This window comes from Bidens hawaiensis, unplaced genomic scaffold (genome assembly GCF_021521415.1).
Source record: "Bidens hawaiensis isolate Kalapana, Puna unplaced genomic scaffold, B.hawaiensis_p1.1 tig00019386_1, whole genome shotgun sequence".
Lineage (NCBI taxonomy): Eukaryota > Viridiplantae > Streptophyta > Magnoliopsida > Asterales > Asteraceae > Bidens > Bidens hawaiensis.
Genome location: NW_027492945.1, coordinates 498,610 through 515,896, shown reverse-complemented (window position 1 = coordinate 515,896; position 17,287 = coordinate 498,610). Strand labels below are relative to the sequence as shown.

The following is a 17,287-nucleotide window of genomic DNA, read 5'->3' as shown; positions in this document are numbered from 1 at the left end:
AGTCGAACAAAAGATGATCTAGCACCCATCAACTGTTAACCCAACCCAAATAATAATTAGCATAATCAATTTCCAAAGGCCAATGCTTATGAAATTCTCCCAAATAAAAGATAACACCTTTGACACTATAGGCACTTAAATGTACGATTAATTTTGATGGAGCATATGAAGATTATAAGTAAAAGAACTATACCTCAATTGCTTTGCTTGGGGCGAAACAATCTTACTTAACATAACATAACAATAAGGAAATAGATATCATGTAACAATTATGATATATAAATATTAACAGTAGTAAAAAAGAAATAACTTTCATTAAATTGCAATAGTGAGGTTCACGGTTTACAAATCAATATCTCTAGCTAGTTCAATCATGGAATGTTTGCTAATCACAGTATAATTGTATTGAATGGCCTGCAAATGCATTTATGCGCGTTTGAACATGGAGAATGCAGACGTTGTGCTTTCTGCTCACCAGGATATCTCATAGTGCAATTGGCACCAGGTGACTTGTGTAACAAGTAACGTTTCACATCGAAAACATATCTAAAAGCTTCACCAAACGATCTGCAGTTGCCTTCGAACAACTTCTGCTGATAAAATAAACTAAAATCCACCCCCAAAGTCTTCAAATCCCGAAAGGGTGAACACCGATTCTCCAACTCCTCTAGAAACAACGAGAGCAGATGAACAACAGATGAGTAAATCGTAAGTGATTTCACGTTGCATAAAACCTCAAACACCATTATAAGATCATCAAACAGTGTCCTCTCTTCAAGTTTCTTGCAAAATCCATTGTACTTGATAATCGCCGTTTCAAGAACAGGAAGACCGAGTGTAACTTCAAACCGTGGGAAATTATTCCCCCGAAACTCGAAGTATTCAAGGTTTGGAGTGGTAAGATTACATCGGTTGACATATTTACTGTAGTACACAATTGTTAACTCCAAAAGACACGGAGCGTGTACCTTCAAAGTGTTTCCATCTGTTTGAAGATGACAACAAACCAACTTTAACTTCTTTAACGCGGGAAACCCTGAAAACGGATCAAGATCCGTAATTATCACCCTTTTGAGATACAAATTTGCTAGATTTTTGAACGATCCAGATCTTGGTCCAAAAAACGAGCAACACATGGGTTCGAGGCTGTCAAGCTTCAACCTTTTTAACGAATCCCATGAAGCAAGCGACATGTTCGGCCAACTCGTGTCTTTTCTAGCCCGGATAATATTTGCATCGAGTTCTTCAACACCTTCCATAACCGCGTAATCAAAAACCTTTTTCAAGATCTTGGCACTGCATATTCCACTGCGTGTGAAGCTTAGTTTAACCAACTGAGTCGACCGACGAACAGATAACGCAGCGTAAACGAATTTATCGAAATCATTGAGTTTTTTAAACCTATAGGAACTGAATTTGAGAAAAGGAACATAAGTCCATTTAGAAGACCATGTTTTCGACAACAACGAGGTTTTAAACGCTTGTTCGGTTTCAAGAGATGAAAGAATTCAAAACTGTAGGTCTTCTGGTAATGCCGTAAGGCTATCCGCCATTGTTGTGTTGGTTTCTTGTTGTTCTTCATGTAATCTTTTCACCAAGGTTTTGGTTTCTTGTTCTTCACGTAATCTTTTGATTGCCATTCTTGTATGTAGTTATGAAAATATGTGATTATAGTCGGAGATGAAGATTAAATCAAGATATATTGATTTGTTTGACGGTGTATTTTGAACTTACCATATATATGTCTTAGGTAAGTAATTAAATTTATTACAACTTACCGACTTACCGTGTATATTTTTATTATATGATTTATGAATGTAAATCATAAAGTAACAAAATAGTTTCAAAATTCAAAATATGAATGAATTTTCAGTTTGTTATGATCGTGTTATTAGTGTTGTATCAAATATTAATGATTCAAGGAAACCCATCCCGGAAAAGATTAACTCGATGGGCAGCCGACGGAAACCCATCCCGGAAAAGATTCAAGGTCGTTTAACAAAGTTTTTTGTCTCAAAATTGCCGAAGAAGTGCAGCGGTAACAATTTGGCTGATTTCGTTCGACAACATGGGGAGATTTTCGACTTGTATATTGCGAGGAAACGGGATAGATTTGGTAACAGGTTTGGTTTTGTAACCATGTTGGATGTGAAAGACAAACAAGAGATGGTGAGAATTCTTGTGCTATTCGTATGGGTGACTATTGGTTACACTACAAAAAAAATGCCGTATAGTGACATACAAAAAGTGTCATTAAATAACAAAAAAATGCCACTAAAGTCCCGAATAAGAATGTGCGGCAGACAAATAAAGTGTCATTAGAAGCGGTGACGCTAAAGCCTTTTAGAGGCACTTTTTAGTTGTGTCGCACAAACTTTTTAAGCTTTTAGTGGCACTTTTTTTTTCCAATAAAAATATATTTTGTGGCAAAAATTTTGCGTCACTAATCATTTGTAGGTAAATTTCATACTAATTTTAGTGATAGAATTTCCATTAATCATTTATAGTATAAAATAAGAATAAAACCATAAAATGTAAAAACAAAATATTGTTACTTTAATTAAAAGTTCAATCGTCTTAAACTTATTCCAAATGTTTACAAACAATTTCCAATAAGTGTCAAACTAAGTTATCAAACATATAAACACAAAACGAACATATGTTGCAAGATTAACTAGCAAAGCACTCATCGCTTCCAATGTGGTTTCTAGTCAGTCATCTATTGTTACTTTGTCACTTGTTCTCCCTAGAAAAGTAGAAGGCATCCCCAGGTTCATCAGCATGTTTAGCACTTGTCTTAACCGAGTCCCTTCTTACAGGGTTGCAACACCATCTCTACCACCTTCCATTGTTTCCTATCAATCTGGATTATATAATTCTATGTTCACAAAATAAATTCAATACAATGTAGCTTACAGCAAGATAATTCCTAGAGTAAGATCATCTCCTGTATTTTCAAAAACTCTTCACATAAGCATCAAATTGAGCAAAATCAAATATTAAAAATTAGCATCACCAAAATTATATAGAACAATAACTAACTCGTATATTTAGATAAAGGCGCCCAAAGTAAAACTCAGCATATAAACCTTCTAAATGCACTTTGGTTTAGGATTTGAAGTATTACTACAATGACAATTAACACATAATACATAAATAAAATTGTTGAGAAACCATTAACTCATACATTTACAAACCTTGAACTTTCTCTAGCGGGCTTGTCACACAGATTATTAGAGCCGAGAAATATTCGTGACGCCTTACGTTGAAGATTAATGTTTGTCATTTTGCCACACTTTGAGGATCATATTCATAATAGCCTCTAGAAGACTTCAGCTTGCTCACACTAAAATCTCCTAACACCATCAAAAGCAACTAAGCAATAGAAAAAATAATTAAAATTTCATTATCACAAACACCAAAATTTATTAAAATGTTTTAAAACACATTTCCTACACCTAAAACCGATGAGCTACGGTGAAAAGAAGTTTTCTCATCTCGTTCTTTGATAGGCCAAGCTCTTTGCTAAAAGACTATGTGGGCCTTCATCCTTACAAAACAAATATACAAGAATTATATATTTTACTACTTTTTAAACATATACGTTAACATAGTGGTGCGCATGAAACCAAAATAACCAATGTTAATCGAATGAACCAAACCCAAAAGGGAACGTTTGTGTTTATGTTCTTCACACCATTAAGTAAATTTAAGTGTAAAACGATAAAACCTTTAAAAAAAGGTCACACAAATCATGTTACTAAAAAATTATTACATGGACAAACCCTGAATTGTCGAACCAGTGTTTAAGAAAAAGATTCTTGCAATTATCATGAGGCCAGATGCAGTAAATAGTATGAAGAGAATGACTATTATATGGCATAACTAATTTGGTTCTAACCTTGATTTATTGTAATGGAGCATGCATTATTTTCATCTAATGATCCTTTCGACCACCACCATAAACTGTCTCAATGCAGCAACCAAAAAACAAAGGCACATAATATGGGGTCTGATTTATACAGCATGTGCATTATTAAAAAAAATATATGTCAAACTAAAAATAAATTAAATTAAAAGTCAAAAACTCACCACAAAATTTTTCATAGATGAGAAACTGCTGGATGAATAGTTCTTGCCTACACAAAATAAAATTATACAGTTATCAAATCACCATAGTCAAAACTAGTAAAAAAACATGAACTCCAGTCTTAGGATTTCAAGCAATTACTCGATTAGGGTTGTGAATCTGTCAAGTTAAGGCGATTTGTGATTTAAAGCTAACAATATTAGGATGAAGAATATGTAGCTTAATTAGGATGTGTCGAACCTGTTGAATCAATTAGGATAACGAGACCATTGTGAGACTAAATTAGATTGTGAGGGTCGTCGAATGCCTTACCAATTGATCATGAGAGGACTTCACTGATTCCGGAAAGAAGAGGTCGTTGAAAAAAACTTTGGCGGCTCGGGATTAGGGTTTCCCGAGACATAAGAATGACTTCATCAACTAGTATTCAACTGGGTGATTTACAAAGGAGCGGGACATCAATAATTTTTTGGAGAAACAACGAGGGAAATTTGCAAATTCGAGCGGATATATTCAAATTCGGGTGAAAATATTTTATACTGAATTTTCGAAGGAGATAAATTTTTAATTTTAAAATTTCGTCTTTACTCGTTGGCTTATGTTTTATGATCAAAATAACTAGACTTTACTCATCAATTATCACTAACATTTAGTTATCAGAATCATATTTATTTGGATATAAAGTGATTTTGAAAATTACTTTAAATATTTCATTGTCAAATTTTTTGGTTATAGTAAAATAATTCTCGTTTTATAATTACTCAATAAGTGATCATAACAATTTCATAAGAATTTTAAATGTCACTAAAAATGTGTCATGACAAATACAAAGTGGCGTTAAAAATATAAATTAGTGACACATAATTTAAATGCCACTAAAACGTTTGTCAAACAAATATAGTATTCTCAAAGTGCCATTAAAAGTCTAAATTAGTGGCACAAAAAACAAAATTTCATTAAAAGTGTGTGTCGCTAAATGGCTTTTTATTTGTAGTGTTAAGAGCAAATGTAGCAAGGTTCACATTGGAATATGGTGAAATTAACATTGGTTACAAGGCTACCAATGACACACACGGTGGTTCTAAAAAGAAAGATGGGACAGATTTTTCTTCCGATAAGGGTATGACTACAATGTTCAATTTGGATGGAAGATCCTTTAAGGAGACGCTCACCGGAAGGCTTGATTCTGTCAGGAAGTACCGGGTGGTTGTTGTTGAGGACCGGGTTAATGCGTACAAGAGTCTACATGGGAGAGCCTTATTGCGAAGATGATTGATTTGGACACCTTAAAAACATCAAAATCATTCAAAAGGAATTGCATCTTGTCGAAGGTAAGGTTCAATATTTAGGTTGTATGATGGTGATGATATCCTATGAGGAAAATGACTCGGCAGCAACAGCGTTTGAAGCGTCCAAAGAGATTATTGGGAAATTAACGTCTGTCTATGTTTGGGAGGGCCAGACTTTGGGTTATGAACGTCTTGCATGGCTAAAGTTACAGGGGTTCTTCAATTGCTTGCAAGTGAAGTTATAGACAAGGTGAGTGAGGTGTTTGGGATGATTCGGACCTATCTTATGAGTACATTGGAGTGTTAACAGGCGATGTTAAGCGGATGGCAGAGTAGATTATACTTCAATGGCGCGACAAGAGTTTTCAGGTTTGGGTGTCGGAGGAGAGGGAGGCTGGGACGTGTCGGAGGAGGTTGACGGCGAGGGAATGGATGTTGATAATTGTGAAGCAGAGGCTGAGGGTGGAATCAAAGGTGGCGACGGTGATGATCCGGAGGATGGTGTCGAAGCTGACGTGGCCGGCCAGAAGGGTAATGGTTCCGTTAGTCCGGAAACGGAAGGCTCTTTAATGCAGAATATTGACCCTTCCGTAATTGTTGGGAATTTAAAGGAAGGTATTAATGAGGAGGTTTTTATTTTCGGAGACAAATTTGATTTTGATAAAGTGGAGGTTCATGAGTTTCTAGAAGACTTAATTTGCAATGTGAACAAACGTAAAAAGAAACAGGTTTTCTCAGGTGTGGGCCGACCCAGCCCAAGCTACTCTAGTAGCTTAGAAAAGAATAAGATAGGGAAAAAGCCCAAAGGTGTTGACCCTTTTGGACTAGATTAACTTCTTGGGCTTAATGAGGAAGGGATTCAAATTCAAGAGGATTATGATGGTGGAGCTCAGAGGATTATGATGAGGGGCATGCTTTGGGAACAGAGGAAGAGGAGGGTCGGTCTTCGGTCGGAAAGGGGTTTCCTTTATCCTCGGGTAACAGTGATTTTAATGCAGAGAGTGTCATTGAGGCGGAGACACAAGCGACAATTGTAGTGGGTGTTAAGCTAGGCGCTCAAGTTGAGGTCTGTGAAGATTTCATTAAGGAGAATATTGCTAAGGAAGGTGTACAAGCAGGTTTGGAATGAATATTTTATCCTTAAATACTAAAGGTGTTGGGGTTGTTGGGAAAGATAATTGGGTTAAAAAGTTAAAGGAGGAAAATGGTGTGTCTGTTATTGCATTGCAGGAGACTTTGTGTAGTCATGTTAATAATTTTAAACCTAATCGATTTTGGGTAGAAAAAAGTACTAAAAATGCAAGTTTTTTGAAACTGAGGTAGCCATTTGCACAAAATAAAGAATAGGTACTAAAGTTACGTAGTTGGCCAAACCACAGGCACTAAAATGGCACTTAACTCTATCTAAAAATGATATCTCCAGGAACAGAATACTCAAATCTCATTAAAAATAAACTATATCACTTGCACATATCACTACTTCCTTGCATAATATGACATTTAAAATTTTAAAATACAAACACCGACTATCTTATATTACCCAAAACCCTTAGAACGACAATAAGCAAGACTTTGGCCGTGAATAACGAAATCCAGTAATTAAAAGTCAATTTTTTCATGACACTACTTATATAATCTTTTCCCCTTATTCATTCTAAGTCTCATCAAAATTTTTGTCACTCAGATCAATCTAAATGGACGGTGAACAACAAATCATTCGATCTAGTAGACAAGAAGAGCCTGATTATGCCGATAGTCTGGAACCCGGCTATTGCTTTTGTCCGACGGACTACGATCTCATCGTCCACTATTTGAAAAAGAAGATACAAACTGGAAACCACCCTAAGTGCCGGTTACACGAGGTCAATCTTTACGACTACCATCCCCAAGACTCTCTGGTTAGTAACAACTTCCCACCCTTTAATTAACATGTACATATGACCTTAAATAAGAGTATAATTAATCTTGATCGTTTCTTGTTTTGTATTTTTTTTCTTTTAACACAATTAATTTGAATGTTTTCTTGATGACAGAACGATACTTATCGCACGAAAACAAGTGGTACTTTCTGACATCTAGAGAAAGAAAATATCCAAAAGGGGACTTACCTAACAGAAAAACCAAGAACTTTGGATCTTGGAAAGCATCACAGAGATATACAACGGTTTATAATAAAGCGAGAGAAGCGGTTGGAAGTAAAAGAAGTTTAGCTTATTATGATGACAAGGGGAAAAAGACGTCATGGCTAATGCATGAGTATACCACCAATGATCCGAATCTCCCTATCGGAAGCGATGGAAACAAGGTATGTATACGTGTGTAATTTCTTAACATGTCCGTCATATGATTCTAGCATGGCCAACTTTCCTTGTTTTTGTAGCTAAGTGATTGTGTGTTGTGCGAAGTTTACAAGAAGGCGCCGGTGATGATCCTAACTGATAACAATAAACAGTCCAGAAAAATTCAGAACAGACGGAATCAAGAACAAAACCAAATTGATGATGAACCTCCAACTAGAAAACGAAGAGTATCGGCAGGTAATTTACCTAATGGACCAGAACACTTCCCAGACTCGACAATAGATGTTGAGATTGCTACACCAGTGAGGTTTATGTCTACAACGTATCAGCAATCACTTAACAACATTGATGGGTGTGATCAGCCATTTCCTCCTCAAACTTTACCGCAACCAGTTAACAACATTGATGGGAGTCGTCGGCCATTTCCTCCTAAGCCATCACAGCAACCTGTTGACAACATTATGCACATGAGAATAAACTCTAACCTTAGGAGGTCAGGTAGAGCAGTTGAAACTTTTGTTCAACAATTTGCAAGAGAAGACGCTGGGCCTTATTCGGACAACAACGGTGGTGATAACACGATGGGAACGGATCCATATACACCGACTTCAACAGACAGCCTTGATGACCCTACTGATCCAATGACTTGGGTAAACAACTTTTTCGAAGATCTACCTCCGTGATTCTTGACAGACTTTCCGCATGAAGATCCAACTCTAGTGACTTGGCCAGATAGTACTAATGAAGATCCGTCTTCCGAGACACAGCCATACTTCGGCCTTGATCAAGATATTGGGGTTTCTTGATGAACATGTTTTAAGATATCATTTGTCCAAACGTATTTCTTCATTTTGAAAATGTATTTGCATAACCAGCATCTAATTTGTTGATATACCTATGTCATAAATACTTTTTTAATGGGTGTTGATCTATTTCAATTCCTTAGAATGTTTCTCTTCAGATGGGTGGAATATTTGATTTTCTTGTTATTTTATGCTTTTTTACTTGGGAGCCTTCCCTACATATTGTTCGTTTAGCAATAAGGAAAGTGGGAAGCCTAATGTGTGGGAAGTATCCTCATGGTCACGTAATGTGGCTAAACAAGCCTTTGTGTTTCAAGACGTTGCTTGCAATCCAAATCGCACCCAAAGCATTATGTCGATAGTTTGGAATCCAGCTATCGCTTTTGTCCGTATTGAAGTTTAATCATAAACTTAGATAACTTATTAGCATAGTCAGTGCTTAGAATATAATAATAGGTAGTTCGTTCAAAAGTTGTAACTTAACGAAGACAAATTAAAAGATGTGTCACATCCCGTTATTGAACCCACACGATGGTACCAGCTCCTATAAGAGGCCTCAATGGTCAACACTTTATATTTAATTTCATTTTCGTGTCGATCATCCAATGTGAGCGTTAGATTAAATTAGACGCAATTTAACTCGTGTAGCTCTCGAATAAATATCAATTCATAATCTTCCTTAAAAGTTGTATAGTATGATATTGTTTGGCAATCCTTCACGTAGGTGATAATTCTATCTGTTTTTACTTTGTGCTCGTGCTCTACATGACCACTTATCATTTAATGTGATAAGTGATATATATATATATATGGTAGGTCTTCTAGACCAATATTGAGATTTGGTTATTATTTTATATAAGGAAAAGACGCCAGAAAAGAATGTTCTCCCAAAATTCTTTGTAAAGTTGATGTGAGTCGTTTGTTAATAATAAAGAACTCAAAAAGGGTAACAAAGTATATTAATTATATGCTTGAGCTTTTTATAAAGTTGAATATACAATTTTATATTTGTTACGCGTTGGTTAAAGCTTTCCAGTTGAATAGCCTCCACGCCATGGATTCATCTATAAATACCTGAGATTCTTAACATTCTTGCTCATTCTTTTAACACCTTCTCCAAGTCCTCATAACACGAGAGAACGAGTCAATCCAAAACACAAATTTGTTAGCATCAGATCATCATTAATTTTCATAGAAATGGCCAAGGTAGAAACTTGTTCAGTTATTCAATTTGGTTATAACATTCTTGACCTCAATTTGTACAATTGATTGCTTATGCAGCAAAAGATTGTTGTGAAGATGGCAATGAACAACGAGAAGAAAAGCCGTAAGGCTCTGAAGATCGCTGTTGGTGTCCCGGGTAAGATGTTCAAAACATATTACTTATTCTTCCTTTACATAAGGTGAGATTTAAATCATCCGAAAAATTAACTAGACATGATTTGTGAATGGCTAAACAGGTGTGGAATCGGTGTCTTTCGTTGGTTCAGATAAAGATCAGATTGCATTGACCGGTGAGAAAATCGACTCAGTTGAATTAGCAACGTTGTTAAGGAAAAGTGTAGGTTACGCTGAGCTTGTTAGTGTTGGTTCGGTAGAGGAGAAGAAACCTGTTGCTCCTGCCAGTGCTGCCACAGGTCAGACACAAGCGCCCGTGTTGCCACCAATTTATACTCACCATTATAACTACAGTGTGCCGTATCATGTATACGAAGGCCCCTATAACAACGATCCCTCTTGCACAATCATGTGAGATTCATCAACTGATACAACGAGAGATCAAACCAGCTTATTATAAGTAATTTGATTCGGAATTTGTGTAATTGTAACATAATTTTGTCTGCATAAACATAAAATGAGGCTTCATGTCAATATTGTGATGTAACACAATTAACTTTATTTATTACTCTTACATTCCTTTGGAAATGTCATTTCAAATTTTGTTTTCCAGCATGTTCGAGGAAACCCAACCTAATATTCCGGGATAAAACTAGTTTATTAAAGTGTTAGAGACCGAGTTAAGATGGTCAATCTCAAGATTCTGCCTTATGTAGTAACCAAACACTCCCGATATATCAGAGAAGTGAACGACACCTTGCTTCCAATTTACTGTATTTTCGTTACCTTGAATTTTAATCAAACAAACCATTTATAGGCTAATCAAATTAAGGAAACTACCAACTCTCCTAATAATAAGACACATTACCTAGAATTGGGAAATAATTTAATCAAACAAAGCAAACTGAAATTAACACTACCATGGTGCATGCATGAGAACATAGTTTGAGTTGCTCCATGAATTAGGAGCGTTGGTAGAATTGTATCATAGCTCAATTGTGTTAGTTAATCCCAATCTCGCTAATTCATTAGGGATTAGTTACTTTGTTAGAAAACTCACTTAGCCTAGAATGTAATCAATAGGTAGTTTGGGCAAAACTTGTAATTTAGCAAATAAAAACTAAGTGATGTGTCGCAAAGTTGAACCCCCTTGTTAAACCGACGCTGTGGTTGCCAAAACATCATTGGCGCCCATATATGAAAGGAATCACCGTCACCACTTCGTAATCATCATAATCACATTCAAATCGTTCAACAATCGTTTCCTTTATAGTATATATGTTTGTTTTTCTGAAATTGGTGGGTTTGCAAATAAATAAGTGGTTTTAGCTAACAGACTTAATATTATGTGATTTTAGGTAAGTTTATATCTCAAAAAATAATTGATTATGGTAACACCTTATCAACCTTTCAAAGTGGTGGTCAATATCATCAAAACTATGAACAGTCTTTCCAAAAAAAGGAAAATTGTTATATATCTCCTCTCATTATTTTACGCAAACTAAATAATGGAAGTTTCAAATATCGAAAATTTACGTGTGTATATATATGTGTGTATGTGTGTGCAGTCATTATAAGCGTTTTACAACTTATTCCAGTGATAAAAGCATGACCAAATTATGTAACTTGGGCAGTTTGTAGTTAGAACAAATATGAGTGGGTTTACTAGACCAATAAAATAGTGGATTAGTTTAATCCATATAACACTTATTATAGGAAAAGACGCCAGAAAAGAAAGGTCTTAAGGGTCAATGATAAATTCACAAACTTTTTGGTCAATCAAACTTTTATAAAGTTTAATTATGAAAGTCCTGGGGTTAATAATAAAGAATTCAAAAAAGGTAATGCCAAGGCAAACAAAATATTTTAATGTAATTTTTTTTAAATATGAATGTACGATTCATATACTATAAATTATAACTAATATGCTTCAGCTTTTTATAAAGTATAATGATTAGTTATAATATGTATTACGCGTTGGTTAAGCTTTCCATTAGGATGGCCTCCACGCCATGGATTCATCTATAAATACTGGATATTCTTAACGTTCTTCAAGTCCTCATAACTCGAGTGAGCAAGTCGATCCAAAACACACACGTGTTAGCATCAGATCATCATCAAGTTCATAGAAATGGCCAAGGTAGAAACCTATTCAGTTATTCAATTTGGTTATAACATTCTTGACCTCAATTTGTACACTGATTGCTTATGCAGCAAAAGATTGTTGTGAAGATGGCGGTGAACAACGAGAAGAAAAGCCGTAAGGCTCTGAAGATCGCTGTTGGTGTCCCGGGTAAGTTGTTCAAAACATATTACTTAATTTTCTTTACATATTAGTTTAGATTTAAATAATCTGAAAAGTTAACTAGTCAAGATTTGCGAATGGCTAAACAGGTGTGGAATCGATGTCTTTCGTTGGTTCAAATAAAGATCAGATTGCATTAACCGGTGAAGGAATTGACTCAGTTGCATTAGCAACGTTGTTAAGGAAAAGTTTAGGTTACACTGAGCTGGTTAGTGTTGGTTCGGTAGAGGAGAAGAAACCGGCTGCTCCTGCCAGTGCTGTTGCGAGTCAGACACAACCGCCCATGTGTGTGCCGTATCATGTATACGAAGGCCGCTATAACGACGATCCCTCAGCTTGCTCTATCATGTGAGAATTAACTCATCAAAACAAAGAGAATTTCGGTTGCTTACAATACAGATGCTTCATGCTTGAAGAAACATGGATTTACTCCCCTTAACGGGTCCTAGATCCGATGAGCCAACAGGGTAGGATACGGTTAACTGCTGATACGACACGCCTTGATCTTCCTCTCCGGTTGCTCAGATCTGTCATAGAAAAGTGGGGGAGTGGAGGTGACTGCTAAGAGAATGAACTCTTGTTTACAGACACAAAAATATGTGCGAGCCAATGGTCCAAGAGAAGGCCCTTTTCATGTATGATAAAGGCTCCTTATATAGGGACTCCATGGCTACCATCATGAACCCTAACCTTTATTGGGTAAGGCCCGGTTAGGGGTTACCTCCACAAACCCCGGCCCAATAATAATTAGTAGACAATAATAATAATAATGTAATAAACATAATATATTATGTAATAAATAAAAGGTCATACCGGGTTTGACGTACCCTACACCTACAAGTCCCCCCAGTCCAGTGCTTCTCCTTGGCGTGCAAGCAGTTTGGTGAAGTGTTGGACTTATAAGGAATGCTCAGGAGTGAGGAGTAGTGCTTTATTGACCCAATGCTTTCTATATGGACCTTTTTGAATGTGCGTCTACTTTGTTTCGGGTTGTAAAAGGTTTTAAATCATGATGGCGATTTTGGCGTGTTGGCCTTTTTATCATAAGATAACACGTGGCCATACGGGTGTATTATAAGGTTCTCATCCTCAATTTGGCGCGTAGCCATGTGGGTTTTTTACAAGGTCCCCAACCTTTATGTTTGGCGTTAGCCGTTAGGGCTGGCGTTGGCGTTTAGCCGTTAGCACTGGCGTTGGCGTTAGCCTGTAGCCGTGGCGTTGGAATTAGCCTGTTATTTGGACGTCCTCCATCCAAAGATGACAAGCTTGTCACTTTCGGCGCGCACATCGGGTATAATAGGATGTCTTCCATCCTCGGGCGAATTATGAGGTGTGCCCAACCTTATATTTTGATGTCTTCCACCGCGCTAATGTAGTGGTGATATACCATGATAGTCCCCCAGTTCATTGCTGCTAAATAATGTTAGTAGCATTGAACTTGTAATAATAAACTTGTTATTAATGTTTTCAATCACATGCGCGGATGAGTATGAACAACTTTTTATATCATGACAAAAATGATATTTGTTGATTTAATATGCTAAATGAGATTAAATAATTTCTCATAGTCGTTATTTACTAATAATCGTTTTAAAGATTTGGTAATACTCACGTTTATTAGTAAAGTCTATGACATCTCCATTTCATTTCATAAACTATTATGCAATATTAGTTTATTAATAAAAATGGAAATTGTGTCAAGACATGACTTGAGTCTCCGCGCGTTTTATAACGATATGTTGTTTAAAATGTGAAGAGATTCACTTACATTGTTGAGAGGATTCCACGCCTCTGACGCGAGACATCCTTGTTTTGTTTTTGTAGACCATAAAAAATGTCTCAAAACTGGAGGGGTTGATGTGAAACTTTAGGAATTAATTCCCAATCTTCCCACATGCTACGGATCATGTCTAATGGGTGTTAGCTTGAATATTTAATGATTTCATTTGCCTCCTATCGCTTCCCCATCGAATAATTTGATTACACCATCAATATGTCTGACGGCTTGTACAAATTGAATTAAGGCCTTCACTGGAATTTGTGTGTTTGACAAGATGACGAGGACGACATAACACCATGGAGTGATAACGCAAGTTACCCGCGGTGATCAGTTTTCTTTGTGACCTGCGGAAGCCGAGTTTGACACGCGGTTGTTCGGAGTTCATTCCTCTCGAACATGTAAGTGATCCGCGGTTTGCCTGCAAGGGCTTTCGATTGACCCGCGAATGTTCCGGTTAAGTTTTATACTTGATCCGCGTGGCGGAAGTGACCCGCCGGAACTTGCACGGAACTTTTTTGTTGATCCGCGGAAGCTAGAAGATATTACCGCGGAAGCCATAAATGACCCGCCATTGTTTTGTTTGGAGTTTTTCACGGGTCCACGGAAGCTGAAAACGACCCGCCATTGTCTTCCTCGGAGTTTTTTAGGTGATCCGCGGGAGCTAGAGGATATGACCGCGGAAGCCATAAATGACCCGTCATTGTTTTGATTGGAGCTTTTCACGGGTCCGCGGAAGCTAAAAACTGCCATTGTCTTCCTCGGAGTTTTTTTAGGTGATCCGCGGTGACGTGTTGACGGAAACCAACATGCAGGCAGCTAGGCGGTTTTTCTTAAGAAGGTATTGTCGTCATTTCTCAGCCTTCTCTTTTATGTGGAAAAGACAAACAACCACTTCTTTCTTTTATACTTGGAAACTTGAATTAATTTTTTAGATTGTGCAAATTGGTCCATAATTAGTCTAGATCTGTACAGAGTAGACTTTGAGTTGCATTAAATTTATTGATAGGTTTAGATCTTGTTTATAGACCATCATATATATGATTCCAAAGATGAGGGACCATTATGAAAGTTGAGAATTAATTCACTTTCTTGGAAATCCTTTTCACGTGCACATGTTGCATTTTTGCGACATGCGATTGTCTAGCCGAAGCTTCTCACTAGGGCCCATGGTGGCCAGATTTGATCCGCGGTTGCTCGTTAGTGATCCGCCAAAGCTTTTTCGCGGCCCGCAGAAGCCAAAAATTGGTCCGCCAGTGCATGCATGAAACCGCGAAAAGCATAATTAACTCATCGGAGTTTGTATGTTGCTAAAGATGACACCTATATCATAAATTTGGCGCGTGGCCATATGTTTTGCATTAATATAAGCACTTGAATCTTTGTGCATTTTTTAATGCAAATTTTATTTACTCAAACTTTTTGTTTTGTTTGATTTTGTTTTGTTGGATATATCAAAATCAATATAGGCACAAAAGTTTGAGATTTTTGAGAAACTTTTTTGGAAAGCCAACACTAATTATCGGTGTTGACCCGCAGGAGCAAGAATGAAGCTCGCGGTAGGGGGTGTTTGACCTGTGATGATAAGTGTTCGTGTTGACTGGTTGTTGTTCACCGGGGCGCAGATGTAGCCATCAAAAGCGGGTGTTGGTCCGCCAACATGCGGTAAGGACCCGCGGTTGACCTACCGGAACTTTGCTTATTGAAGGGTGACTGCTAAATGAAGATCGTAATTGACCTACCGGAACTTTGCTTATAGTCCGCGGAGGTTGTAGCTAACCCGCCGGAGCTCTGCTAATGGCTTGCGCACGATGGACATGACATGCGGGAGTTCGGTTAGCGGTCCGCGGAAGTTGTAGCTAACCCGCCGAAGCTCTGCTAATGGCTCGCGCATGATGGACATGACATGCGGGAGCTCGGTTAGCGGTCCGCGGAAGTTGTAGTTAACCCGCCGGAGCTTTGCTAATGGCTCGCGCATGATGTAAATTACATGTGGGAGATCTGTTAGCGGTCCGCGGAAGTTGTAGTTAACCCGCCGGAGCTTTGCTAATATTGTTGTGTAAACTGTAATACAATAAATTTTTCATAATTATTTAGTTATTACTGTTATTTGCCTTAGAATTTAGTTATTCCAAAGACTAACTTCGTCCAAATTTGGTTTTTAATTATTCCGCTTTAACAGTAGTTTGTTAAAACTCAACTAAATTCGGTTTGATTTATCTCAAAGTTCAAAGTGACTCATTCGGGTAAATTTTCATTCTCGAACTTCTTTGGAACGTGTTCTAATAGAATCACTCGAACAAAAGATGATCTAGCACCCATCAACTGTTAACCCAACCCAAATAATAATTAGCATAATCAATTTCCAAAGGCCAATGCTTATGAAACTCTCCCAAATAAAAGATAACACCTTTGACACTATAGGCACTTAAATGTACGATTAATTTTGATGGAGCATATGAAGATTATAAGTAAAAGAACTATACCTCAATTGCTTTGCTTGGGGCGAAACAATCTTACTTAACATAACATAACAATAAGGAAATAGATATCATGTAACAATTATGATATATAAATATTAACAGTAGTAAAAAAGAAATAACTTTCATTAAATTGCAATAGTGAGGTTCACGGTTAACAAATCAATATCTCTAGCTAGTTCAATCATGGAATGTTTGCTAATCACAGTATAATTGTATTGAATGGCCTGCAAACGCATTTATGTGCGTTTGAACATGGAGAATGTAGACGTTGTGCTTTCTGCTCACCAGGATATCTCATAGTGCAATTGGCACCAGGTGACTTGTGTAACAAGTAACCTTTCACATCGAAAACATATCTAAAAGCTTCACCAAACGATCTGCAGTTGCCTTCGAACAACTTCTGCTGATAAAATAAACTAAAATCCACCCCCAAAGTCTTCAAATCCCGAAAGGGTGAACACCGATTCTCCAACTCCTCTAGAAACAACGAGAGCAGATGAACAACAGATGAGTAAATCGTAAGTGATTTCACGTTGCATAAAACCTCAAACACCATTATAAGATCATCAAACAGTGTCCTCTCTTCAAGTTTCTTGCAAAATCCATTGTACTTGATAATCGCCGTTTCAAGAACAGGGAGACCGAGTGTAACTTCAAACCGTGGGAAATTATTCCCCCGAAACTCGAAGTATTCAAGGTTTGGAGTGGTAAGATTACATCGGTTGACATATTTACTGTAGTACACAATTGTTAACTCCAAAAGACACGGAGCGTGTACCTTCAAAGTGTTTCCATCTGTTTGAAGATGACAACAAACCAACTTTAACTTCTTTAACGCGGGAAACCCTGAAAACGGATCAAGATCCGTAATTATCACCCTTTTGAGATACAAATTTGCTAGA

The 17,287-nt window shown here is 37.1% G+C and overlaps 1 protein-coding gene across 1 annotated transcript; it reads right to left on the bottom strand.

Moving 5' to 3' along the window:
• Nucleotides 1-389: 389 nt before the first annotated feature.
• LOC143558291 (uncharacterized) lies at nucleotides 390-1,640 on the bottom strand. Its single transcript, XM_077047146.1, has 2 exons — nucleotides 1,516-1,640; nucleotides 390-1,410 (listed from the first exon to the last, which is right to left on the bottom strand). Exons 1-2 carry the CDS (start codon nucleotides 1,638-1,640, stop codon nucleotides 390-392), a joined length of 1,146 nt encoding a protein of 381 aa, XP_076903261.1.
• Nucleotides 1,641-17,287: the final 15,647 nt, after the last annotated feature.